Source organism: Anarhichas minor, unplaced genomic scaffold (assembly GCF_050575085.1).
Source record: "Anarhichas minor isolate MPS153535 unplaced genomic scaffold, ASM5057508v1 ptg000038l, whole genome shotgun sequence".
NCBI lineage: Eukaryota > Metazoa > Chordata > Actinopteri > Perciformes > Anarhichadidae > Anarhichas > Anarhichas minor.
In genome coordinates this window covers 2,037,501-2,064,098 of record NW_027466484.1, presented here as the reverse complement: position 1 = coordinate 2,064,098, position 26,598 = coordinate 2,037,501, and the positions used below count along the sequence as shown (strand labels likewise).

The 26,598-nt window shown below is 44.0% G+C and overlaps 1 protein-coding gene across 10 annotated transcripts in view; it reads right to left on the bottom strand.

Annotated features, from left to right (window-relative positions):
- The window catches only part of atrn (attractin), a 135,705-nt gene that overhangs the window by 70,018 nt on the left and 39,089 nt on the right, over window positions 1–26,598 (bottom strand). For 5 of the 10 annotated variants that reach the window (XM_076107392.1, XM_076107397.1, XM_076107396.1 and 2 more), the window contains exons 15-24: window positions 26,538–26,598; window positions 22,802–23,021; window positions 20,848–21,033; window positions 18,698–18,943; window positions 17,716–17,853; window positions 16,429–16,522; window positions 14,838–14,890; window positions 12,776–12,870; window positions 10,947–11,025; window positions 9,798–9,955 (exon numbers count right to left, since the gene is read on the bottom strand). The exon at window positions 26,538–26,598 is cut by the window's right edge and continues 121 nt beyond it. In XM_076107392.1, the coding sequence (XP_075963507.1) occupies window positions 9,798–9,955; window positions 10,947–11,025; window positions 12,776–12,870; window positions 14,838–14,890; window positions 16,429–16,522; window positions 17,716–17,853; window positions 18,698–18,943; window positions 20,848–21,033; window positions 22,802–23,021; window positions 26,538–26,598 (1,330 nt within the window). Of the gene's footprint in view, window positions 1–2,650; window positions 3,040–6,079; window positions 6,387–9,797; window positions 9,956–10,946; window positions 11,026–12,775; window positions 12,871–14,837; window positions 14,891–16,428; window positions 16,523–17,715; window positions 17,854–18,697; window positions 18,944–20,847; window positions 21,034–22,801; window positions 23,022–26,537 lie in introns of those variants that run through there. The other 5 variants (XR_012958963.1, XR_012958962.1, XM_076107398.1 and 2 more) reach the window with 5 other exon arrangements.

Here is a 26,598-nt window from a genome sequence, read left to right as displayed (position 1 = left end):
GTTTCTGATTTAGTCTTAGTTTCTTTAATGCTTTAAACAGCTCTTGAGTTATTTTAGGGGAAGTTCACACGTCGCGTTTTTTAGCACCCTCAAATCCATTGTTTCCAATGTAGACGCGGAACGACTTAAAACTGCTCATTATGCCCAACTAGCTGTTCAATTCTCAAATATATCCAATTTATAGTGATGCGAAGCAGAGAAAAGCAGAAAATCCTCACATTTTGCGAGGCTGGAACTGGCAAGTTCTTGCAATTTTGCTTGTTGAGTGCCGTAAAGATCTACTCACCACTTTAGCACCAATGCTACCTGGGAGGCACAGAAAACACACAGTCCCTGTACCTCCACAAAGCACTGGAGAACTTTTTGGAAATAAGTTTCTAAGGTGCAAATTAGGAACATGCGATGAATAGAAAATGGTTTGGAGGGAATATCTCACTTCCTGTGCTCATGAATGTAAAAATGAAAGGATTTAGAGAACAACTATCAAAGATTGTGTGAAGCTCTGAGAGGCAGGGTTTCTTTTAGGAGCAAAGCTTAGAATCGCCACAGAAGCCTCGTCAGCTGGTTCGCTTTGTGACAGCGGCCGATCAAAGCCGTCTACTCCTCCAGTGGTTCCAGATACATGAAGTCATTCTCTCTTCTAATGACACCATAGTCCCCTTCAAGGCCAATGCTGACTTCCTCAACACACTCAATGACATGTGCTTCATGTCATCACAGCATAACTTATTAACATTATCGAAGCGGCTAATCTCAAGTGTCAGCGGTGTGCTTTGTCACCGAGAGGCAGGCCGATGGGGGCGGCGAGATGTGCCGCAAAGGATCTCGCAGCAGGTCCCGTCAGCTGGCCGCCGGGCGCCATGAACGCAACATCTTCTGCTTCTAATGGCTTCTGACAGCTACGTTGGAGTTGTGAAGGAAAGCTTCGTTGACGGTGGGAGGGAGGGAGGGAGGGAGGGCCGCTCAACAGGTTCCACAAAAATAAACAAAAGGACGGGACAGAAGGAAAGGGAATAATACGGTGGAGCCGGATGATGTGTGCGTGATCTGTAAGTGCCATCGAGTAATGTTTCACAGAACATTCCTTCTTTATAGTTTGATTGTGACAACAGAAAGAAAACTGATCAAGCTACGGGGTACATGCAGATACAGTTTTATCCTTTATTGTGTTTACTATTTTAACATGTTCAGCCATGCTAGTGCTGTGGCTATTCCACCACTTTGGTCGAGACTGACATTTGGTTCAATTCTGTACAGACATTCATGGTTTCATGATGTATCCGTCTGACTCTGGTGATCCTCTGACTTGTCTTCTAGCGTCATCGTGAGGTTCAGACTTCTGTTTATTAGTTAAATGCAACAACAGCTATTGGATGGATTATTCCCATTAATTTAATATAATATGCATATTATCTTTGTATTGTCTCATGTGTCTGCATAAACTCTAAATCTACCGTTTAAATAATAAGCAGCCGCTGTTGCACGCTGGCAAAAGCGCTCAGTCTGTGTTTTCTACCCTCGGTGTGTGATCAGTATCAAAACGCACCCATCAGGCAGCCGTGCGTGGCCCAGATAAACACTCCACGAGTCCACACACAGACGCAGAGCGGCCCGGCCAGCTGATAGCTACAGCTGCTGCTACTCCACAGCGGGGCATTGAATTGGAGGCTGTTCTAATCTCTACCATATCATGACATGTTCACTAAGGCACGGAACAGGAGATCACAGCTCTTTAATGTAATTAGTCTGGGATTTGCATTTCATTACAAACATCATTAAATTCAGATCCATTCTTCATCAGGAGAGAGGGAGAAATAAAAAGATAAAAGAGGGGTGGGAGAACTCCTCGCTGACTAATCTGGCTGCTTTGATGTTGCGAGCTGTTTAACGGTAATGAAGCCATCACAGAATACACGTTGACCATCGTAAAAGATCTCCATTGTGGGTCAAAATGACTATATGTAAGTGTTATTCCTCTAATGAAACATCTGTTTCGTAGTTTCGTAAATTAAATCCGATCGGTAGCAAATATGTGAAAAATATTCCAAGAAGTTGGGGGGGGGGGGGGGGTAAAGTGGGCTGCTGGCTGACTGCAGCTTGGGTGGTGAATGCAACAAGTGGAGTCAACGCAAATGGACGAACTCCCTCAGCTGCACATGGCATGCACGCCGCTCCAACGCTACTTCCTAACCACGTGAAGGCAAACAGAAGCCACCTTGAGGCAGTGTGTGTGTGTGTGTGTGTGAGAGCGAGAGAGTGAGAGCGAAAGAGAGAGAGAGCTTAGCTTGCACACTGCCCACTCTGAATGCAGCATGTGTTTCAACTTAACATTCCACTTTGCTCTTGCTCTGCTGCTGTTTATGAACCGCTTTCCAACACTGCGATCTCTGCCTGCCAACTGCTGGATTACCAGCCACGAATACCCAACGCACGCACGCACACACACACACACACACACACACACACACACACACACACACACACACACACACACACACACACACGCGTGCCAAACTGCAGTAGACCACTGAAGGCAAGGAGAGTGAGTAAAAAGGCAACAAATGAAGGGCTGCTATTAAGAAGAGATGATTTGCAGACGAGGAGGCAGAAAAAGAAAGAGGAAAACAAAACAAAAAGTGGAAAATGTTACCTCGCTGACGAAGGTAAAGCTCCATGAGTGCGAGGAAGACAAATGAAACGTTATGGTGGGGGTGATCTTCTCTATGATCCCACCCAGCAAGACGGAGGGTTTAGGTGGACCAGAGGAGGCCGAGGACTCTCAGAGCTGCACTGGAGGGCTCCTGAGGCCGGCAGTCTGAAGCTCAGAGGACTAAAAGCCCTCACATGGCAGCACATGGAGGATGGAGGCAGGACTTTTTTCCTCCTCTTCAGGAGGAGGAGGGCACAGGGGGAAGGAGCTTCGCACAGGGGAAACCAGTCAAATCACTTCCTGAAGGGATCGGGGAGGCAAATTCCTTGAAAACTGTTACTTTTCAAATACAGCATCTTCCGTGTTGATCTCATGCTGCACCAGTGCGTCTAAATAAGAAATTCATCAAAGTTTGATCAAATATCTTGCCTTTCTGCCCCTCTCTCTCTCTCTGTCTGTGTGTGTGTGTGTCTCTCTCTCTCTCTCTCCTGCCCTTCCTCTCTCTCTCTGTCAAATTCAAATTCAATTTCAATTTCAATTTGCTTTATTGGCATGAACGTTTAGAAACGGTATTGCCAAAGCATCAACTAATTAAACATACAATAATATCAATACACAGTAACATTAATACACAATAACATTAATACACTAACAATACACAAAAACATTAATACACAATGACATTAATATAACATCTAGATTGATTATTAATTATATATATATATAAAGTGTGTGTGTGTGTGCAGGTCACTCACTGTCCCTCAGGTTGTGGCATGTTAATACGTATTGGGCAGCAAGGTATGGCTCTGCCTCCTTCTCCTATACTTCCTGTGTCCTATACTTCCTGTGTCCTATATTTCCTATCTCCTATACTTCCTATCTCCTTCTCCTATACTTCCTATCTCCTAGGAGTATTTTTAATCTTGAGATGTCACTAAATTTTTCAAAATCTGAAATTACAGAGTTGAATTTCTTTAAGTAAATGTTTCTAATTTTATTGAATGTTCCGCATGTTAGGAGGAAGTGCATCTCTGTCTCAGCCCCACCTGTCCCACAGTGACTACATATTCTGTTCTCTCTTGGTTGACAGAATGTTTAGTGTCTTCCTTTAGATGTCCAGTTTGTGGTCACTAAGCCTGTACTCGGTGAGTCTCTCTCTCTCTCTGTGTGTACTCGGTGAGTCTCTCTCTCTCTCTGTGTGTACTCGGTGAGTCTCTCTCTCTCTCTGTGTGTACTCGGTGAGTCTCTCTCTCTGTGTGTACTCGGTGAGTCTCTCTCTCTCTCTCTGTGTACTCGGTGAGTCTCTCTCTCTCTCTGTGTGTACTCGGTGAGTCTCTCTCTCTCTCTCTGTGTGTACTCGGTGAGTCTCTCTCTCTCTCTGTGTGTACTCGGTGAGTCTCTCTCTCTGTGTGTACTCGGTGAGTCTCTCTCTCTCTCTCTGTGTGTACTCGGTGAGTCTCTCTCTCTCTCTGTGTGTACTCGGTGAGTCTCTCTCTCTCTCTCTGTGTGTACTCGGTGAGTCTCTCTCTCTCTGTGTGTGTACTCGGTGAGTCTCTCTCTCTGTGTGTACTCGGTGAGTCTCTCTCTCTGTGTGTACTCGGTGAGTCTCTCTCTCTGTGTGTACTCGGTGAGTCTCTCTCTCTCTCTGTGTGTACTCGGTGAGTCTCTCTCTCTCTCTCTGTGTGTACTCGGTGAGTCTCTCTCTCTCTCTGTGTGTACTCGGTGAGTCTCTCTCTCTGTGTGTACTCGGTGAGTCTCTCTCTCTCTCTCTGTGTGTACTCGGTGAGTCTCTCTCTCTCTCTGTGTGTACTCGGTGAGTCTCTCTCTCTCTCTCTGTGTGTACTCGGTGAGTCTCTCTCTCTCTGTGTGTGTACTCGGTGAGTCTCTCTCTCTGTGTGTACTCGGTGAGTCTCTCTCTCTGTGTGTACTCGGTGAGTCTCTCTCTCTGTGTGTACTCGGTGAGGATCTCTCTCTGTGTGTACTCGGTGAGGATCTCTCTCTGTGTGTACTCGGTGAGGATCTCTCTCTGTGTGTACTCGGTGAGGATCTCTCTCTCTCTCTCTGTGTGTACTCGGTGAGTCTCTCTCTCTGTGTGTACTCGGTGAGGATCTCTCTCTCTCTCTCTGTGTGTACTCGGTGAGTCTCTCTCTCTCTCTCTCTGTGTGTACTCGGTGAGGATCTCTCTCTCTCTCTCTGTGTGTACTCGGTGAGTCTCTCTCTCTCTCTCTCTGTGTGTACTCGGTGAGGATCTCTCTCTCTCTGTGTGTACTCGGTGAGTCTCTCTCTCTCTCTGTGTGTACTCGGTGAGTCTCTCTCTCTCTGTGTGTACTCGGTGAGGATCTCTCTCTCTCTGTGTGTACTCGGTGAGTCTCTCTCTCTCTCTGTGTGTACTCGGTGAGTCTCTCTCTCTCTCTGTGTGTGTACTCGGTGAGTCTCTCTCTCTCTCTGTGTGTACTCGGTGAGTCTCTCTCTCTCTCTGTGTGTGTACTCGGTGAGGATCTCTCTCTCTCTCTGTGTGTACTCGGTGAGTCTCTCTCTCTCTCTGTGTGTGTACTCGGTGAGGATCTCTCTCTCTCTGTGTGTGTACTCGGTGAGTCTCTCTCTCTCTCTCTGTGTGTACTCGGTGAGGATCTCTCTCTCTCTCTGTGTGTACTCGGTGAGTCTCTCTCTCTCTCTCTGTGTGTACTCGGTGAGTCTCTCTCTCTCTCTCTGTGTGTACTCGGTGAGTCTCTCTCTCTCTCTCTGTGTGTACTCGGTGAGTCTCTCTCTCTCTCTGTGTGTGTACTCGGTGAGTCTCTCTCTCTGTGTGTACTCGGTGAGTCTCTCTCTCTGTGTGTACTCGGTGAGTCTCTCTCTCTGTGTGTACTCGGTGAGGATCTCTCTCTGTGTGTACTCGGTGAGTCTCTCTCTCTGTGTGTACTCGGTGAGGATCTCTCTCTGTGTGTACTCGGTGAGGATCTCTCTCTCTCTCTGTGTGTACTCGGTGAGGATCTCTCTCTGTGTGTACTCGGTGAGGATCTCTCTCTGTGTGTACTCGGTGAGGATCTCTCTCTGTGTGTACTCGGTGAGGATCTCTCTCTCTCTCTGTGTGTACTCGGTGAGTCTCTCTCTCTGTGTGTGTACTCGGTGAGGATCTCTCTCTCTCTCTGTGTGTACTCGGTGAGGATCTCTCTCTCTCTCTGTGTGTACTCGGTGAGGATCTCTCTCTCTCTCTGTGTGTACTCGGTGAGGATCTCTCTCTCTCTCTGTGTGTACTCGGTGAGGATCTCTCTCTCTCTCTGTGTGTACTCGGTGAGGATCTCTCTCTCTCTCTGTGTGTACTCGGTGAGTCTCTCTCTCTGTGTGTACTCGGTGAGGATCTCTCTCTCTCTCTGTGTGTACTCGGTGAGGATCTCTCTCTCTCTCTGTGTGTACTCGGTGAGGATCTCTCTCTCTCTCTGTGTGTACTCGGTGAGGATCTCTCTCTGCTTTCTATCTCTGGCAGTAGAGAGATACTCTGACCATTCATCAGATAACATTCTGATCTACTTTGTCTTTTAGTTTCTTCTCTCCAGTGCTCCAGATAGTTTCTTTACATCTCGTTATGATGTGTTTTACTCTGGTTGGTGTTTGGAGAGCAGTGTTGTTGAGAGACTGGTCCCCATGTGTCTGAGAGGAGGCAGTTCGTCTCAGCACCAGCTGACATAGGGGACTCTTCTCTGGGCTCAGGTCTTGGGTTTGGAGGGTGTCTGGGGGGCTGGATTTAAGGTGATTGAAGAATGTGAGTGCTCTCTTTAGAATGTTAATGATCAGTTTGTATCTAGTTCTGCTCTACATGCATCTGTTGGTGTGTTTCTGTGTAAAATGTATCTGCAAAATTCTGCGTGTAGAGATTTGTCCAGCGGGTATAACTGTGATGAAGTATGATGACTGAGTGGACCCCATACTTCACCACCATACAACGCAATGGGCTGGATGACACTGTTAAAGATTTTGAGCCAGATTTTAATTGGGATTATAAAATTATAAAACGTTCTCTTAATTGCATTTAGAGCTCTTGGAGCTTTTTCTTTTCGTGCATTCACTGCCATGTTGAAACTCCCTGATGCTGTTATGGTTATACCAAGGTAGCTATAACTCATACTATGTTCAACCATGTTGGTGTTTATGATAAACTGGGATTTGTTTTCCTGACTGGGATTTGTTTTTGAAAAATCATGACATTAGTTTTCTTCATATTTACTATTTAGTCTCCATCTGTCTGTCTGTCTCTCTCTCTCTCCTGCCCTTCCTCTCTCTCTCTCTCTCTGTCTGTCTGTCTCTCCTGCCCTTCCTCTCTCTCTCTCTCTCCAACCTAACACTATATAATAAAACACAAATGGCCCAAAAGATATCCCAAAAAAGAAAAGATGAAACTGGTTTCATTTCCATAGCTAAAAGCCCGTTGGTTTACACGTTACATTGATTTGTAATATTCTGTCCCAGAACAGAATAAAACATGAGAACAATTATTTTCTACTTTTTTTTGTTGACACAGCTTTAGAGAGAACTTAATGGTCATTCTGGAGGCTGTAGTTTGTGGCGTTGAATACTCCATTAAACTGAGAGGTATCTGGAATACACATGTTGATTTAAATGGGGTTGGGGAAGTTTAGCTAAGTGTACCGAATAAACTGGCAGCTGAGCGTAGAATATTGATTACTAAATTCAATAATAACAAGCCCAGAACAATATCCCGAGGTGTGCAGCTGTATGATTATGTTGTATGTTATGGACACCTGCTATCTTCTGTGACCATGGTATATGTTCACACAACACAGAATGACCACGTATGAGCACTTACATATTAATATATAATTACATATTACAGGCATTACACACACGACATCACGACTTTGCCTTCGGTGTACAGTAAGAACGGTTTATTGAGGGACAGTTTTCTCTCCATCAGTGAGCCACGTGTCTGCGTTTCACCCGGGTTGCAGCTGTGATTGTAGCTCGGCTGCACATATGATACAGCTTCGGTACGCAGACACTGAGCCTTATTCAGTTTACATTCTGCCATTTTAACCGGCCAACGTTTCCCTTTATCGAGTAGAAAAGTGTCTTGTGAAAAGTGACCGCGAGTTTTGTGGCACTTTGATTTGAAAAATATGTGGGGCAACAAGCATGCACGTAAGCGTTTATTTATTTGCACACATACGCAGAAGCCGAATGGGGCACAACCCTGACCAGGAAAGCACATTAGGAGGCCTGATGTGCAATTTTGTAGATGCTTTTATTCAAAGTGCATGAATGCATATTCTCAGCATAATTAGCGCCGCTGCAGTCGGTGAGTATTAAGACATTAACAGCATGGCCTGTTTAAGTTTGTAAGTCATGCTGCTCCTGAAATGTTTATGTGCATCACATGAAGCAGCAACATGACTTGGCTTTAAAAGCTGAACCTGACTAAATATCCACATTAGCAGCCCTGAATAATGCGCGACTTTTAAAACTGTTGGACTCTATGAATAAATAATAAATCCAGGAAAATCGATTCTCACATTTCTCTCTTTTACGTTCATGTAATGGTGAGTTTCCTTTTCTGTAACATCTCATTCACATTCATTCCAGTCATCACCCATGTTGTCAAAGCACAAAGCCTCCCATTTATAGATTTCAAGCATCATATTGAACCGGTCGTCTTTCCTCCCCTGAATCAACACGATACCGTCAGTGGATGCTAAACCTCAGATGTCACAGCTGCATGTGTCTTTCTGTCAGTCAGAATTAAACCTGGCCAGTTGAGGTGAATCTAAAGCAGCACAAAGACTCCTCTGTTGTGGATTTCAGTACACTAAATTGTATTTATTTTTTTCTATAAATACATTTATCCCAGCGTGCAGCGTTTTCGGTGGTTTAGACTAGTGCTGGGCGGAACCGGTATACCGGTTTAAATTTCTCGTAAGATATAAATTTTTCACACACCGTCATACCGGTGCACAGCCGAAACAACTGCTGTCGCTCTTCAACAGGCAGCAGAATATATAGTGTTTGCCGCTAAGTGCGCTGCGGTCGGAGCTAGTTGTCTTAAGTGTATTGAGAGGGAACCCTAGTCATGGTTATAACTTTATAACAACAATTAATAACCCACAACTAACGCTCTTTAACAACAAAACACCACGACACAACAGTTTGTGACACTAACAATTGTACATTTATAAGATTGCACCACCGAACGGCATGCTGGGTACAACTCGCTAGCTAGCTAGCCCGCTAGCACAACAGTCTGCTAACAGCTAGAAGAAGCTCCGTCGCTACATTAAAGAACAGAACAGAGCGATGCAGGAGGAGCAGAGAGAGACCGGAGATGCACCGATACAATTTGTGCCCAAGAGAGGAGCTGTGTCTGCTGTTTGGAGGTTTTTGGGTTTTTAAAAATCCAACGTAGATCAAAAGACGATATAATGTAAAGTTTGTCGAGCTGCTGTTATTGCCTCTGGTGGCAACACTAGCAATTTACTCCATCACCTCAGCCGGAAACATGTGTTGGAATACGAAGAGTGTATGCGATTGTCCTCGGATGCTTCTTTGGGTATTTTGGTTAGACACATATGCAACGCTGATTACCGTAATATGTGTGGCATTTAATGTACGTTGGTACATAGAGGGTGATAAGAAGCTGTACATGGAGGGACTTAGGACCCAGGGGAATGTAGGTGAAGGAAACAGGAAGTGAAGGAAACAGGAAGTGACGGAAGACACGCCACACAAACAGCTGTTCGCCGCTTGCTGGCGGGTTCTTGTGTTAGTTTTCGGTGTTAACTAATTAATACGTTAACGCGGAAAAAAAAAAATACCGTGATATACCGTGAAACCACCAGCATCTTACAAAATACCGTGATACACATTTTTGGTCCTACCGCCCAGCACTAGTTTAGACCTACATTTTAAATCACGGTGAATTATGATAGCTGGACGGTAACGATCAGAATTTGAGCAGGATGTGCTTTAAAATGCATTGCAATAGTCTTGTTTCCTCACTTATGAAAGCATGTGCATTTATCTTAGCGAAGCATTAAATCATAAGTAGCGTAGCTTGACGAAAATGACAATTGATTGTACTGAAGCACAAAATGGTTCTGACGTCAAATCAAACTGAATGAGCTGGACTGGCGAAGCTTACTTGAATCTTAATGGGCCACGTGAAGTTGCTGACATAGACGAAGAAGGTTATGTTTGGGCTGTTGCGGAAATCAAAGTTCTCGTTGGAGAAGCTGTCTTTGAACTCCTTGATGTTGCTCCGGGAGACGATGGGGATCTCCTCCCCGCTCTGTGTGCCTGCTGAGTGACAGAGAGAGGAAGAGAAGAAGAAGGACGGAGAGGGGAAACGAGAGTTAAGAATGTGAAGAGGTGGACAGGAGGATGGGGGAAACATGAGGGCGATGATAACAAAGCTAACAGGATAAGGCCACAAGGTGAAGGCAGACGAATGAGGAGCTTGTGATCGACTTTTTAGAGATTTACAAATTAAAGGAATACTTCCCCCGCAGAGTAATCATGTTTATCAATTACTCACCCCGTTAGTAGAGAAAAAAGCATTAAAAAAAACGACAAATTGACTTTTAAAAAATCTTAATCGACTAAGACTAAAACGAGCTGCCTGGTTTATATCCGTCTCATTTAAACTCAAGAGAAGATGAACTTAAACTACAACCATCAGCTTATTGTTCATCTCTAAGAGATGAACACATGGAAGATGACAGCACTCTCTGTATATGATAACCCCACGTTAGGATACCAAACATGTTCTCCAATGATTAAATGACAGGAGGAGAAGTAATGAGCGCCTGAGTTTAACCGTCCCTCCTTCATTAATGCTGAATCTGATCTGAACCGTTCCTCGCAGCACCTGTCCATGTGAGAGCTGCCACCTGAATTAAGTGTTCAGCCGCAACCACATTTTAATTATCAGTTAATCTGCTGATTATCTTTTTCGGCAAATTATTGAGATGATTGAGACATCTTCAAACTGCTGTTTTTGCCAAACCGACAGTAAATCTCTTATTGTCTTGGGGGTGATCTGTTGTGCTCTTATTGTCTTGGGGGTGATCTGTTGTGCTCTTATTGTCTTGGGGGTGATCTGTTGTGCTCTTATTGTCTTGGGGGTGATCTGTTGTGCTCTTATTGTCTTGGGGGTGATCTGTTGTGCTCTTATTGTCTTGGGGGTGATCTGTTGTGCTCTTATTGTCTTGGGGGTGATCTGTTGTGCTCTTATTGTCTTGGGGGTGATCTGTTGTGCTCTTATTGTCTTGGGTGATGCACAGAGACCTACCGGTGAAGCTCGAGGCCCAGGTTATGTTCAGGTTAAAGTTCTTTGAGGCGTTTATGAACATGTCTAGATCCCGGTTTGGCTGAGGAGGGAGAGAAGACACAGAAGGGAGGCAATCATCATCATCATCATCGGTGTTATTATGGTCTATCATATCAATGTGCAAAGAAGGATGAATCAGAACACTAAAAACATGTACAAATTGTGTTTCTAGATCAAAAGGCCTCTTTGCTTTACAGTAAATGCAGAGCACCCCCGCACACCCACCCACCCACCCACCCACCCACCCACCCACACACACACACACACACACACACACACACACACACACACACACACACACACACACACACACACACACACACACACACACACACACACACACACACACACACACACACACACACACACACACACACACACACACACACACACACACACACACACACACCTGTACAAATAGTCTGCACTGCTAATGGAAGCTGCATTAGCAAAACAAATGTTTGAACAGGAGTCGATGATGACGATGAAATGCATTAAAAGACGGAGTTGTTCAGCGATATCTGCTGTGATAACCTCAAGTGGGTGTTGAGATGTTTACTTTACTGGCTGACAGGCAGCGCTTGTTAATTATCATTTAAATACATTTAGAGATGACTGAGTAAAGATGCTCTGAATATTTGTTATTACATTTGTATAATTTATACATTGTTGTTTTGACTAATTCTGCAGCATCCCGGCTCACTAATACCTGCTGAACATCACACTACATCCTCATGCAGGAAGCTTGAGGTGAGTCACGTTTCTACAGGATAATATACATGAAGTCACAGAAGCGACACATAATCAAAATGCTATTTCTTGTGACTTAAAAAGCACAACGGGATTACAGCTCTTAAACTGGTACTTGTTGTTGGGGGGGGGGGACGACGACACCATCTGCAATATTTAATCAGATCCTCGTGTTGCAGTTTCGTCTCCAGATGCTGCAGCCGCGTAAACAGGACCGGACCAGCTTCCACTTAGAGGGAAAACATCTGTGTGATGAGTGTAGTTGAAGCATTTATTTTATTATTTTCTCTTTTTTACCATCTATAACGTGTTCTTATATTATTGTAAGTCATGCTTCTTTTGGCCAGTGCTATATTGTAAATGACTGTTCTTTAGTAGCTTGTTATATTCTAATAAAGATGTTAAGTTTAATTATGCGGTTATACCTTTTTATGTACTGTAAAAATGAGATCTCAGTCTCAAAGGACTTTCCCATCTTAATAAAGATACCATGTTGATATACTGTAATAAAACGTAACAGTTTGTTGTTACTGTTTATATTCTTTTAACTGGGTTGTAACGGCGCCAACAGGGGAAGTACTCCCATCATTACGGTCGCTGCTTGATTTTACACTGGAGTTAAAATCTCTCTGCCACTTCTAAGCGTCGTCTTTAATGCGGAGCTCGTGGTTATTGTGGATGTAGATTGGGACTTTCTGTGTACTCGAGTTAAATAAACCATTAAAAATCCTCTTGCATTCGCTGGAGAGTGAATCGTCACGAAGCAGAAGACGGGGCCGGTGTCCTTTTGTACATTTAGTTTACAGGAGAGCAACATTTTATATTAGTTCTTGAGCACCGGCCTCTCTTAAGACTTTCTTATTATTACTATTATGTCATAATCTCTGTTATCATCATTACTGAATTGGTGAAGAAACAACAGGAGAAGTGTCGAGGTGAGAGAAAATCATCGTCGCCATCCTGTACCGGCTTTGCAATCTTTAATCCCAATAACAGTGACAGCTGCTGCGGCGGCGGGGCGTTCGCCGTCGGAGACATACCTCCTCAGGTGTGGCCACGAAGTTGATGGCGGTGTAGTAGCGGTCGTCCTCCTGCGACAGGCTGAAGGTGAACTGGTAGTCGATGAGGAGCGTGTCTGTTTGAAGTGTGGGAGAGCGTGGAGGGGATTAGAAAAGAAGAAGAAGAGCTCGATTAGTTTGAAAGTCACACAAGAACATGTTTTCACACAGCGCTCGGGGCGGAAAATGACCCAGAATCCTTTTTCATTCTTTTTTAGAAATTGATTGACTTTGAACATTTACACCTGAACATTTACTGCTTCTGTGATGAAGGTCACGAGGCTGTGAGCGAGCCTGCATTAAACAACAGCTGGAGGTCACCGTCACAACAACCATGATGACGTGTAGAAAGTCTAACTCCACCCAAATTATTTTCACTTCTTTCAAACTTTTCTGTCCACTTTTTATTCCAGCCTCTCGTGAAATCTTCTCATGCCACCAAGACACATTTCAACTCAACGAGAGTTTATTATTGCCGTCACAGGTTTACGTTCAACAATATTCACAATACTGCAAAAACAAAGATTTACCAGAATGACACTAGATATGTAGTGTGAACACGTCTGCTCTCACTCACTACTCCGTCAGGTCTCTTCCTGTCTCCTGCTCTTTGTTTTGGGGTTCTCCATTAAACACAATTCAAACAGTTTACTTGTAACCGATGATTATTTTTTACTATTGATTGATTGTTTGATCGGTAACATTAAGTATCAGAATTCAACCTCATGAAAGTCAAGATCACAAGATTACAAATTTGGAAATTAATCAAAGAATATTAGTAAAATATGAGTAAAATATTAAAAGATACAATCTGTGAAATACTAAATGACTTATATTATTCATGGGAACTGATCATTTACATTAAAGACCTATGAAGCAGCAGAAGCTAATATTGAATGTTGGTTTCAACAGGATCCCAGAGCTGAGTCATCAACGGTCTCCTTTCATCCGACCAACAGTCAAAATCCCCCGAAAATTCAATTTACAATCGAACTGAGGCGGAGGGAGTGTTTCTCCGTCTGTCCTCTGATTCTCTCGACAATCGTTCATCCGATGGACCTCACACTCGGCTGGTGTATCGCGAAGGACTCAAGGAAGCGCAGGGTCGAGTGTGAAGTTGTCTGGATTAGTGGTTCTTGTGAAAAGCTGCAAGCAGCAATACCACCGGCCAAGCAATCCGGAGAACAGGAACCGCACTAGTAATTTAAAAAACAGAGATAAGCAGCCGAAGCCTCACATCGGCCCGAGCCGGACCCAAAGAATGTTTGAAGTTTGAAGTTTAGCTCAAGTTACTATTGATTACAGATTACAATCAAATCTAAGATCCTTTTATTTGAGATGCTGGAACTATCCAAGATTCATTTTCTGACAATCAGCTGACTGATTAGTCATCAGATCGTGTCAGCGCTAAACATAAATCAAATGTAATTGATTTAAACTGCTAGACGCACGTCAGAAAAGCAGGTTACTAAACAGCAGCGGACGACACGGGTTGACCCATTTAGTTCGACAGCTTTGTGTTTTTGTCGACTCCGCCAGGTTGACCATTATTTGTAGCTCCTTCTGTACGCTTCAAAAAAACATTATTAAATTATAAAATAATGAGGAATAAGTGTTTATGTGCCATGGAGGACAGAGTTAGTTAGAATCCCACGGTGTCTACATTATCATATTCCACAGCACGTAATCATAGTTGACAGGAACAACACTGACAGGAGACTAATCTGCAGAGCGTGGAGCGCTGCAGTCTCCGTCATCACACCGGGGAAGAACGAGGAAGCTTCACTGCATTCTTCGGAAAAACACTTTCATGTGCGTCTCACTGTCGATTCTTTTCACCTGCGACTTGTTTTAAGAAGCGCTGTGCCTCCTCGGGCGGTTTTCCCTTTAAACATCAAACTACTTGAGACCTGCTTTGATTTAAGAGTCTCAGCATCGACCTGAACAAGTGGGGAAGAGGAAGGCCTCAGTGGTTAACACACACACGCACACGCACACGCGCACGCACACGCACACGCACGTCGATAATTGGATTTCCACTTACAGTAGCATGTTCCTTTGAGGGGGTTGCCTTGGTAGCGATTCTCGACCTCACACCTGAAAGAAGGAGGCGGCCGACAGGTGAAGGGAAGTGAGGCGTAACACGAGGGGAAGACAGCAAACACGGGAGAGAAGAAGAGAGGGAAGAAAACAGGCAAATTAGGAGGATTTAACTGCTGATAGTGGGAGAGGTGTTAGTGTTCTGCTTCAGTCACAAAGAGAAGCAGATCAAGAAGAAAGAGAGTGAAGCTGACAGACATCACTAACAGACACCACAGAAAGTAGCCTCATCTTCATACTGATGGTTTGTGAAAGTTGTATCTCAAGTATTTAATGGGCTTTGGGGGCCCGATGGTAATGAAGGCCAGAGTTGAGATTAGTGCTGCGAGCACTAATGAACAGCTGCTATTACTGGACGCCAGAAGAAGAGAGGCACCGAGTCTTAAAACATATTAGCATGTTCGCTTAAAGGTTTTTGTAAATTTACGTTTCTAATCAAAATCCTTGAATTTAAAGTGTTTTTCTTTTTGGCACATAACAAAAAGAGTTGAGTTTTTTGAAAACGTGTGCAAATACAAATTCATTTCAATGAAGTTCACACAGAACACGAGTTTAGGCAGCCTAGAGGCTTGTGTAAAAACACAAGTAAAGTTCCAGAGTTAATAGAAACTCCTCTGAACCACACAACCCACACACATGTGGCAAGTTCCTTAAAGAACATGGCCAGAGTTACGCCATTTACAAGAGCCAGAAACTGTAGAAACAGAAATTTCAGACAACAAATAAATCAGGAAAAATAAATAAATCTAAGCTTAAATTTTTTTAATTTTTTTTAATCAAAATTGCTTTATTCTAAATGTCTCATTTCAAATTTCGGCAAAAATAAACCGTTTGTTCAAACCAGATCCTGTAAAAAACATTACATTTCGGGCCCTCAGTGCAACTGGTGATCCAACGTTGGCTCAGCTGAGACCAACAGTCACATGACAAACATGCTGTGAAAGTTCAGCTGAACTGCAGGCTGTTCACACAGAGGAGAGGAAGAGAGGGGCGGTGACAACGTAAATACTTTGTTTTATATGTAGAGCATGCGAGAGCCTGATTCCCCCCCCCCCCCCCCCTCATATCGGTAACACTTGTGCGCACTTGGAGAAATCTTCGATGTATAGATTCAATTTTTTCCAATTTTTAAATGAGAAGGGCTTTAATTTTGAAATGCTACATCAGAATGTGCTGGTTCTGTCTGAGTGACACCTTGAGGTGTTCTGCTATTAACCTGGAGTGAAATTATTCTGTAACTATGCACCTTTTCCTCTAAAATCTCTTCTGAAATCAGACAAATTGTCTCATGAAGTTAGCTCATGAATGAGATTTTGAAGGGCTTTAACTTTGAAACGCTCATCAGGATGTCCTGCTTCTAGAATGTATATTGCAGAGAAAAAGGAGGCAACAGCAAGTAAAATGTAATATGAGCAAAGAACAACAACAACAAAACATCCATGAACTGCTCGAGGTTCAGAGGGTTAAAACATTTTCCGAGGCAGGACAGACGAAGACAGATGAGGACAGACGAGGACAGACGAGGACAGACTCACAGGTGGCAGCGGTCTCCTTTGATGCCCTTGGTGGTGCAGAAGCACTTGCCGTTGTTGGGGTTGCATATGCTGGCGTGGCCGTTACACTTGCAGGCTGAACAGAAGACATGAGACATCAAACTTTAAGTGCATCAGTAAGTGAAGAAATACCACCACATGTTTATTAACACACATTCAATGACGTTGATAGATTGACTCTTATGTAACATGAATGTGAGCTCCTTTTTTTAAATGTCTTTTATATGTTGTGTATAAATGCAGTAAAGCGAGACTCTTGTGCTTATAAACACTAACGCTTCTGTCCACATGTTCCTTGTATATTATATCACATTGTACTTGTGTTTTTACTAAATACCAGCTTTTCCTGTCTTACATGAAGTTTGACACAGTTATGAAAAGTTCGATGGCAACTCTGCTTTTCCTGACTGTCTCATCGGGGTCAAGTGTCTCATTCTCCAAGGAAAGGACAAGAAGGTAATAAATCCAGAAGTTTAGCTTTAAAGCTGCATCTCCCACAGGAGCTCCGGCTCCCGACCCATCCGAGGTGACCCAAGAGACACTTTCTGTGTCCGTGAACAGATGCCAAACGTCCATTAGGTTTGGTGATTTTGAGGACCATCACACCTGTATAAATGTGAGCCGTCCTTTGCATTAAAGATCACTGAGCCTCTCGGTACAAACAGCTGCAAATGATGAAGGAAATCTGTGGACCAACGTGGGGGAGAGCTGGTGGAACAACAAGCCATACTAGGATTTCATCTTCTTTTTGTGCACTTTTTGCTCACGCTCATTAACGGCTGCTGAGTCAAAGTGATGTAAAACATGTCTTTAATGTCCCTGGGGGGGGATGCGTCGCTGCAAGCAGGAAATAAGAAGCATCAACAACGAGTGCATAATACTGACAAGATGAAGATATGCAGAGAGGCTGGTTTATGGCTGTCACTGATGTAGAACTAAGTCAATATAAATATACACATATTCCAAAGGGACACATGGAATTAGAGCATCCCGACAAAAAGAGAAACACAGAGTGTCTGTGTGTATATTGGTAAGCTCGATTAAGCTGTTGAAGGAATGGACGATTGATTTGTTTTCTGATTGACCGACTGTCAGCATTAGCTGCAGAGCCGTAGAGAACATCTGTAACATCCCCGCGGGAGCGCTTCACCGTGCAGCCGGGGATCAGACAAAACGGCAGACATGAAACTGTAAAAACACCGAGGAGTTAAATGAAGCCGTGCGCAGACCGGGCCGCTTTACTGAGTGGCGGACGGAGCGGATACTCACGCTGGCAGCTGCCCCCGTTGGTCGGATCTCCGTAGAAGCCGGAGATGCAGCTCTCGCAGTGTCGGCCGGTCGTCAGGTCCTCGCACTTCTCGCACACGCTCTGGTTGACACACTGGCTGTGACCGTTGCACTGACAGGCTGTCGGAGAGTAAACAAAGCCCACACTGCATGAACATCACCGGGAAAAACAACAACTTTTAACTTTTTTTTGAATAAACAGCCCCAGGCCCACACATGAGTGAAGATGGATGTTAATATGCGAGTAGAGAACGTGGAATGAAGTCTGGGATCTGAAGTGTCTGTCGGTGCTGCACATGAAGTCCTCGTGTGACAAATAGAGTTACTTTGATTTCCTCTATGACTGCCAGCTTTATCTGTCGAGATGTACTGCACAGGTCTGTGGATGTGAGAGGAGTCACAATAACAACTGCAGGTCGTTGGCTTCTACTTCTGTTAGTCTGGATCGTAATGAACGGGATAAAACAGGAACACTTTTTCAGATATTATTGTTATTATAGGGCGAGTAGTTTTATGATTATATACATGGAGGAGCCTGAGACAATGGTTGTATATCGTTACGTTTGGATCAGAAGGTTCATTACAAACTGGACATGTGGAGCCTAAGAGAGACGGGCGTTCAGAGGGAAGACCGACGCTCTTCAGTTCTATACGTTGTTTATTTGGTTTAGTTTGCTACATGTGTCCAGTTATGTTCTGGGGTTCAGGGCCTGGTTGAGTCTTCACCGTGTATATCAGAAGGATCTCAAAGAGTTTCTCACTTGCTAAATATACCAAAATATATGTATCTTGGAGTATCCCTTTGAAAATGATATTCATTAAAAAAAAAAAAAAAAAGAACAGAAGCGATAAAATAAACAGTTTTCCCCTTTGTTCTTCCAAATGACAAGTGAACTGACTTCCCTTTAAGTTCAGTAACATTTACACAATGCTGTTACAGAAGTGAGTGTTGATAAGCGGTTACCTGGGCAGTGGATGAAGGACCAGTTGTACTTGGCCTCGCTGGGGCACATGCTGGCGTTGAGGGCGGGCTGCGGGCTGGCGGGCAGGCCGGGCAGGGTGGACGGGGCCGGGACCGAGGTCTGGAAGGGCCCGCGGTACGAGCCCTCGATGCACTGCCCTCTGCCCGTGTTGCTGGGGTCGGTGCACCAACCGCAGCCGGGCTGGTCCAGGCACTGGCCACACGTCCTGTAGCCGGAGCAGTTCTCCGCTGCAGCAGAGCACACGACAACCAGAGATATCTAGAACCGTCAGGAAACTAAAGGGGTCCATTCAGAAATGATTGCCCTACAGCATTAGTGGTGAGTAAGTTTGTAAATAAGGTCCCGAAGTTTAAATTAATAACACCCACAACACCTCTGCAAGGCTCAACAGTTAATCTAGCTCATTCCTGATCCTCTGCCCGTATTTAAATTCCGACCTCTCCGCCCTCGAGGGCTTTCCCTGCAAATGGCTGTAAGCTACAACTTGTATTTAATTGACCTGCCAGGTTAAATAAATGAAAATTGTTCTCTTCTGCACTGTACACAAAACAAAGCACCAGCCGGAGACTAAGTTATCAAACTATGGAACCAGATTATTAATCATCATCTCATCAACTGCAGGGGCTGCCGGTTTAATGCGGTTTAACGGCCCAAACATTTAAAAGACGCTGCGCTCCAGAGAGCCACCGGGATTTAAACTGTTGCCATTTTGGGGTCTTTTCTTTAAAGTCTGATTAAGATGGCTACATATGCTCAAGTGGTGGAGTAAATTAACTGCACGTGAGCGGACTTCAGATTTGTGCTCGAGCTTCTCCTCGCTCCATGAATGACTCGTGATTTGTTATGCGTGCAGCCGTTGCAGTTCAATCGGAGGTTTAAGTAGAAAGCTGCATCATGTTCACGTGAGTGAGTGAGTGAGTGAGAGTGAGAGAGTGGAATAAATATGGTTAACTGGCATAAGAAATACATGTTAAGATTTGTGCGCACTTAAAAGTATAATCAATGGGTTTCCACTCAAGATATGCCGATGCTGCAGAAAGGTTGTTACACTGAGGTATGACATCATCAATGAGTCAAGTCAGCTGATGAAAAGATATTATAGATTACTAACGAGATGTTCAGCACGATGCCTCGTGTTACTGGCCCCTAATGTCCCTAACGAGGTTTCCTGTAATTTAGGACTAATTACAGGAATGTCCTTAAAAGAAAAGCTTAGTTTCAAACTAAGTAAATATTTATCTATTATTTAAACTTTATCTTCCACATATGAAGACATGCCTGCATGTTCAGCTGAACTGTTTTGTGTGTAGTAGTATCAGTGCCAGGCATAAGGAATGACGTCGGAGGAAGATCTTTTTATTTAGCATTTTGAGAATTCATTTGAGATGCTAAAGCTGAACTTTCAGATTTTTTTCTTGTAAAAATTCTGAGAAATGTTGAGAATTAAGTAAAAATCTTGACATAAAAATAAACTTTATTCTCAAAATGTTGAAATAAAGTTGACACGTTGACAATAAACGTAGAATAAATCAAACTACTACAGTCGGCGCAAATACTGAAAGTTCAAATTTATTCTCGACATTTTTACTTTATTCTAGAAAATCTAAAAATATTATCTTCTTCTTGTGCCCTTCTTGGCCCTAATGCTCTTCCATAGTTTTGCACCGGCTCAAAGATAAATGAATTATTAGGAGTGCTCCTTGAACACGGTCACTATTTACCTCGTGTTTCTTTAGAAGACGCCTCTTAGAAGGAACATTACAACAGACGTCTCATCATGAAGTCCTCGTTCTCAATGAACTCCTCCCGTCAATTATAAAGGAGCAACTTTACTATTAATAAAGACGCACTCAATGTCAAACCTAATAACTGCAGAAGGACAGTGTCCTTCCTCTCTACAGCGTCTCTCTATTATTAATTCTGTGTTCTAATAAATGTAAATGTCACTCTGCACCTTTTATGACGGAGACTGAATGACATAAAAACATTGTTTTGTGGTATTATTTATGTAATAATGGGAAATGATATTCAGCCTCTATATTCAGAGCCGCGCATATATTGAAGGTGTCTAGACTCCCGATGATTGTCGTATTAAACCTGTAAATGAATACGTGAGAGCGAGACGTCTTACGTGGACAGCTGTTCATGGTGTACCACTCCATGCACTGTCCGAAGGGGAAGGAGGCCACGTAGGCGTTGGAGTCCACGCACTGCTTCATGTTGCTGCACCACATGCACTCCGAGCTGCTGCTGGTGCATTCGCTGCAGGTGGCTCTCATGGCGCACGGCGTCCGGCACTGCTTGGCGCTGTGGTTGGCTGGGGAACAATTTGAACAAGACGTTATTGCTCGAGCCCTTTGGAGGATGAATGTGACACTATCCAGAGAGCAGACACATGAATAACAGATTTAACTAAGTTGTTCCTCAAATACAATCACAATTCTGGATGTTTTTTTAATCACAAGTTATATAATGAACCTCAAATCTATTCACAAATTCCTCTTGGTCTAGAATATCTCTGCTATTTAACAGTGTAAGATCACCATCCACTGCCTGCATCTGTGCAACACACAGCTGGCAGCAGTTACATCTGCAGTTAGAGACGTACTCCAACGTTATGGAAGTGCTGGACTGAACTGTTGGATGATGTGAAAGAGACACATTCAAAAAAGAACGTGCAGCAGAAGCAAAGATATCCCGAGTAAAACTCCCAAAACACTGGATGCTACACTTCAAATCATTTCTTTAGTCTTTAGACCACGTTTTTCAAACTAGACGTCCCCGATGAGCCAGTTGGTGTCGTCTTTAAAACCTGCTGACGGCCTCTTTAATATAAAGCAGCTGGGATCAGAGCTTCATAGCGGTCTGATCAGACAGACGTGGGCATCGTCGGGCACGGTGATTTAAAAACAGTAAATTCCGCATCTAAATGTCTCACGAGGTCGGGACACAAAATAAATAGATTGACAACGTCTCAGACTACATAACGCCAAAGATGTCACCATGTTCGCATGCATCGATCCTAGAATGTCTTTGGTCCTTTCTGCCTCATTACCGTTGAACTGAGACTGTCTGTGGATAAAAGTCTGACATTTACCTCAAACAACTCACGGCAGCAATTTCAGATTGTAAATTTGACAGCGACATCACTAGTTTGATGCTGGCGTGTCACTGTCTGTGTGCTCTGATGGGGAGGAGGAAAGGAATGATGCCAATACAGTTGATTTTGTATGAGATTTATACTATTTAAATAAAGTCTGGCGTGTATTTTCCTGTCAGTTCCTGTGCATGTTGTTGTGTATTCAGGTGAGTTTACATGAATCAGCATGTTATCTTATATCTTACATTAATTGTTGCCAACAAACTATTCCATATTTCTATTTAACGCAAATATAATGTGTGTGTGTGTATATATATATATATATATTCCATGTTTAGTCGATGCTTTCCATGTATTCTTTTTGAAAGACTTTTGGCATTATGTGGTTTTGAGTTCTTTCTCCTTCTGACAATGACTGTAGTTTCCATAGAGGTGCAGCACTTCTACATTGCAGTGAACGCAGTGAGGACGCAGTGAACGCAGTGAGGACGCAGTGAGAACGCAGTGAGGACGCAGTGAGAACGCAGTGAACGCAGTGAGGACGCAGTGAACGCAGTGAGGACGCAGTGAGAACGCAGTGAGGACGCAGTGAGAACGCAGTGAACGCAGTGAGGACGCAGTGAACGCAGTGAGGACGCAGTGAGGACGCAGTGAGGACGCAGTGAGGACGCAGTGAGGACGCAGTGAGGACGCAGTGAGGACGCAGTGAGGACGCAGTGAACTCAGTGAGGACGCAGTGAACGCAGTGAGGACGCAGTGAGTAAAACTGCTGCTGATTGGGGTTCAGAGAGTTTAAAACAAACTTAGGAGCCAAGAACTTTCTTTGCTTTTCAACTTTCAAAAACTGATTCTGATCGCTGTGTTTTTTCTCAGGAATCACACCGTTGCCCCGGATGTCAGCGACACAAACAGAAAGCATGATGTCAGCGATATTTCATCGAATGTGCATGACTGGATTCTCCTTCACGGAGTGTTGTGAACCCACCTGGCCGCTCACACAGGCTGCCGTTCACCGGGTTGATGCAGGTTTGTGCTTTCAGTCCGCTGGACGCCGGCTCAGCCAGGTAGCCGCAGAAGCCGGCGTCGCTCGGCTCGCCGGGGAGCCACTGCAGGGTGGTGTTGGTGAAGGGCGACATGTCCTCCCAGCACCAGTACGACACGTTGATTTTCCTGAGCCCCACCCACGGCGTCACTGAAGCCTTGTACTGCAAATACACGACAGGAAGCCAAAGTCAAAACATCCACACATTGTTCTCTTTATAATGCATCGCTCTGCAGAGTTTGACTGCTGAACTGCAGGCTGTTTACACAGAGCAGAGAGGAGGGGACCAGAGGTTGTACAAGTTTAACGGCTATGGCATAGGAAGCCACATTTGTTTCCAATATTGGTAACACTTGTGGGCATGTTGTATATATAGATTCCATTTTAAAATGATGAAAGAAATTGAACTTGCATGTTTTCTTTTTATGGCATCATAATTGTGTTATACTGCAGGATAGTTTTGAGTGATTGTCGCCATTATTGTGTTGTTTCCATAGAGGTGCTTGTATATTGAGAGGTGACATCGAGTAAAATGTGACGCCCTAAAACTGCTCGAGGTTTTCACAGAGTTAAAAAACAAAAGAGGCTGAGAGACAACTTCATCACCAGGAAGTCTGTAGCTGAAGACTGATGTGATATTTGGTGAAAATCAATGTCAGAAACGGATTTTCAGAGCTTCGTTTTTTTGTTGTTGTTGTTGTCAGGAATCACAACTTTGACCTGGATGTCAGCGACGCAAACAGAAAGCATGATGTCAGCGATAGTTCATCTGTGCCGACATAAGTTCCCCTCTGGAGTGACCGAGCGGCTGTAAAAGCAGCGTTGCTTCACTTTGCTCTATCCGTCCCATCTCCAATCAACGGCCACGCTGCTGCAGTCGCAGTAAACAAAGAGAGCTCCATCTCTCACGGACGTGGGCCGGATTACTGTTCCGGCGGGATTTTGTTGCATTTCTTGGATTGATTGATCCAGTCTGGAATATAACATGGCAGTAAGACGTGCTAAGCATGTCACGGCTCAACTGGACAGTTTGAGAACTAATTGTATTGCAGAGAAATGAGGTTTTTACCTCTTCTCTACCTTTAAGCCCAGAGATTACCTGGAACTGACCAACAGAATTGAATTTAGACCAACAGGGGAAATCTACACAATCCCATTAGTATGGATGGAAACCACTTTCCAACTCCAGCCCAGGCTTTGTGATTCAGACGAAAATCTTTGTGTCTTATTTAGCTCCGACGTTACACGTCCCGTGTGGTGGCTCCAGGGGAACATGTAGGAGCGCAAGTGGCTTACATTCTTTGCATGGGTGGCTTTCAGAGAGGGATGGCGGTGTTCGTGCCCGCTGGGTGATCTGAGATACACCATGCAGCCGGAGCCGTGTTGCATTCAACGCAGACGGGATCGTTAGAAACTGAACCGGTACTTTTTCCACACGCGCCGGGTTATGTAACACTCCTCAGTGGAGTCAAGTGTAGACGCACACCAAGATATTTGGAAGGATTTATCTGTGATTAGACCAATAACGTGGATAACGTCCTTCTACGGCGCCTTTGGATTCAGGAAATGTGATCGAATGAATCCAATTATAGGACAGGACGTGTGTCCTTTATGTAGACGCCTTTTTGGCCGTTCTGTGGCAACAATTCCTTTTTCATTATCCATTTTTCTGCTGCTCATCGATTCACCGTTTAGTTTATAAAATGACAGAAAATTGAGGGAAAATGCCGGCTATAGAAGCCAGGGTGAGGTCTTCACATGTCGTGTTTTTCTGATTTTGGGGACCTAATCACAGCTGAATCTGAAGTATTACATAACCCAGCATGTGTCAAAAGCACTGCGGGAGTACACGACTAATCAGGCACTAAAAATATCTACTTCGCTTCAAGAGCTTTACATTTTTTTGTTTTCTCAAATAAGCTTTCAAACATTAACGGTCAAGCCTCAGAGCTTCTTTAAAGATTCACTCAAAGACGAGACAGCTACGAGTATCACAGAGCATCACTATAAGATACCGTTAACACTGTAGATCTAAATGTGGACAGTCGGCTTTCAGCCCTGGAGCACAGAATCCACTGAGATCAGATAGAAAATCCTTCACAACAAAGGTTCAGTGCTGCTATAAGCAAACCAGAGTTGTACCCATTTTTAGCCGATTGTACTGTAAACACAATGGATTGTGCTGCGTGTTGTATGAGGTGTATTTCAGTGCACTCGTGCAGTGCCTGTTGGTCGGTCGCGCGCGCACACACACACACACACACACACACACACACACACACACACACACACACACACACACACACACACACACACACACACACACACACACACACACACACACACACACACACACACACACACACACACACACACACACACACACACACACCATTGTGGTTTTATGATAGTGAGTGATGTTTATTGTCATTGCACTGTACAAGCTGTAAAAGACCAACTAGAGTTAAGAAAAGCAGATAAACCGTCATCGGAGGAGCAGGTGAAGGTTTGCTTGATTGATGGTTAAAATAGTTCACAATTGATTTTTGGTCAATCTATAGCATGCATACGTATTCTGGGTATTCACATCTCCTGCTTAATAAACTATAAAATGATAATGACATTAAACCTGAAACAGGTTACGCTAATAACTAAGAGTCCAACCCTAATTGTCTTGAAGCTCTTCAACCTTTTTAATTTACAATTTACATGTGAGCCAACATTAAACTCAGTGTTCCGTGAAATATAATCTTACACTTGAGATCTTGACTGTCAACATTATAAGCAAACCGTGAGTAAAGAGGATCAGAGCTGCAGTCATAAAACCACCGTGTGTGCAGCTGGACTGGTCTCCTGTAGTCTGTGTGTACGCACGAGATGCAGAGACTGAAGCCGTCATTCACACATCTCTACCTGCACACGTGTGTCCTGCCCGTGACGAGATAAACTTAAGTCGATTGCTGGGATGGATTTCTGCGTATTTGCTCTAACGGAGCGCGTAAGGGACATCCGAGGAAAGAATCTGTTAATGGAACGTTTGTTTCACGCTCACTGGTCTGAAAACCCCAGACAAACGCTCCCCTGCAGAAAAAAACAAAAGACGGCATCTCAACAGAGAGCAGCTACCCACTGCCGGACACTGAAAAGGTGCACAACGGTCGGGGATTTGAGATAACAAGAGAAATAAAGATGGTTTATTTGTGCACTTTTATAGTTTCCTTTCTTGAGTCAGTGTCTCAGATCTGCTGGATTATGTTTTCTTGTTTCATCGGCCTCAACATGAAAATATCTGCTCAAAGAAGAGGCTCTGAACAATATATTGTTATTCTTTTAGATGAAATATAATTCTTCAGTCTTGATGTTTTTGCGATCTTCTTGCTGTAACAATCTATTTTATCTTCACAGCTCTCTCTCTCTCTCTCTCTCTCTCTCTCTCTCTGTGTGTTTGATATCTTTGTCGCTGCTGGCGTGACGACTCAATTTCCCCACGGAGAATATATTTAAGTTTGTCTGATCTGATGATTAATCTCCTCCTCCTCCTCCTCCTCCTCCTCCTCCTCCTCCTCCTCCTCCTCCTCCTCCTCCTCCTCCTCCTCCTCCTCCTCCTCCTCCTCCTCCTCCTCCTCCTCCTCCTCCTCCTCCTCCTCCTCCTCCTCCTCCTCCTCCTCCTCCTCCTCACCACCACGCTCATTATCTGCAGCTCCTTCAGGACGAAGTCCACCTTCTTCTGCGTGGTCAGC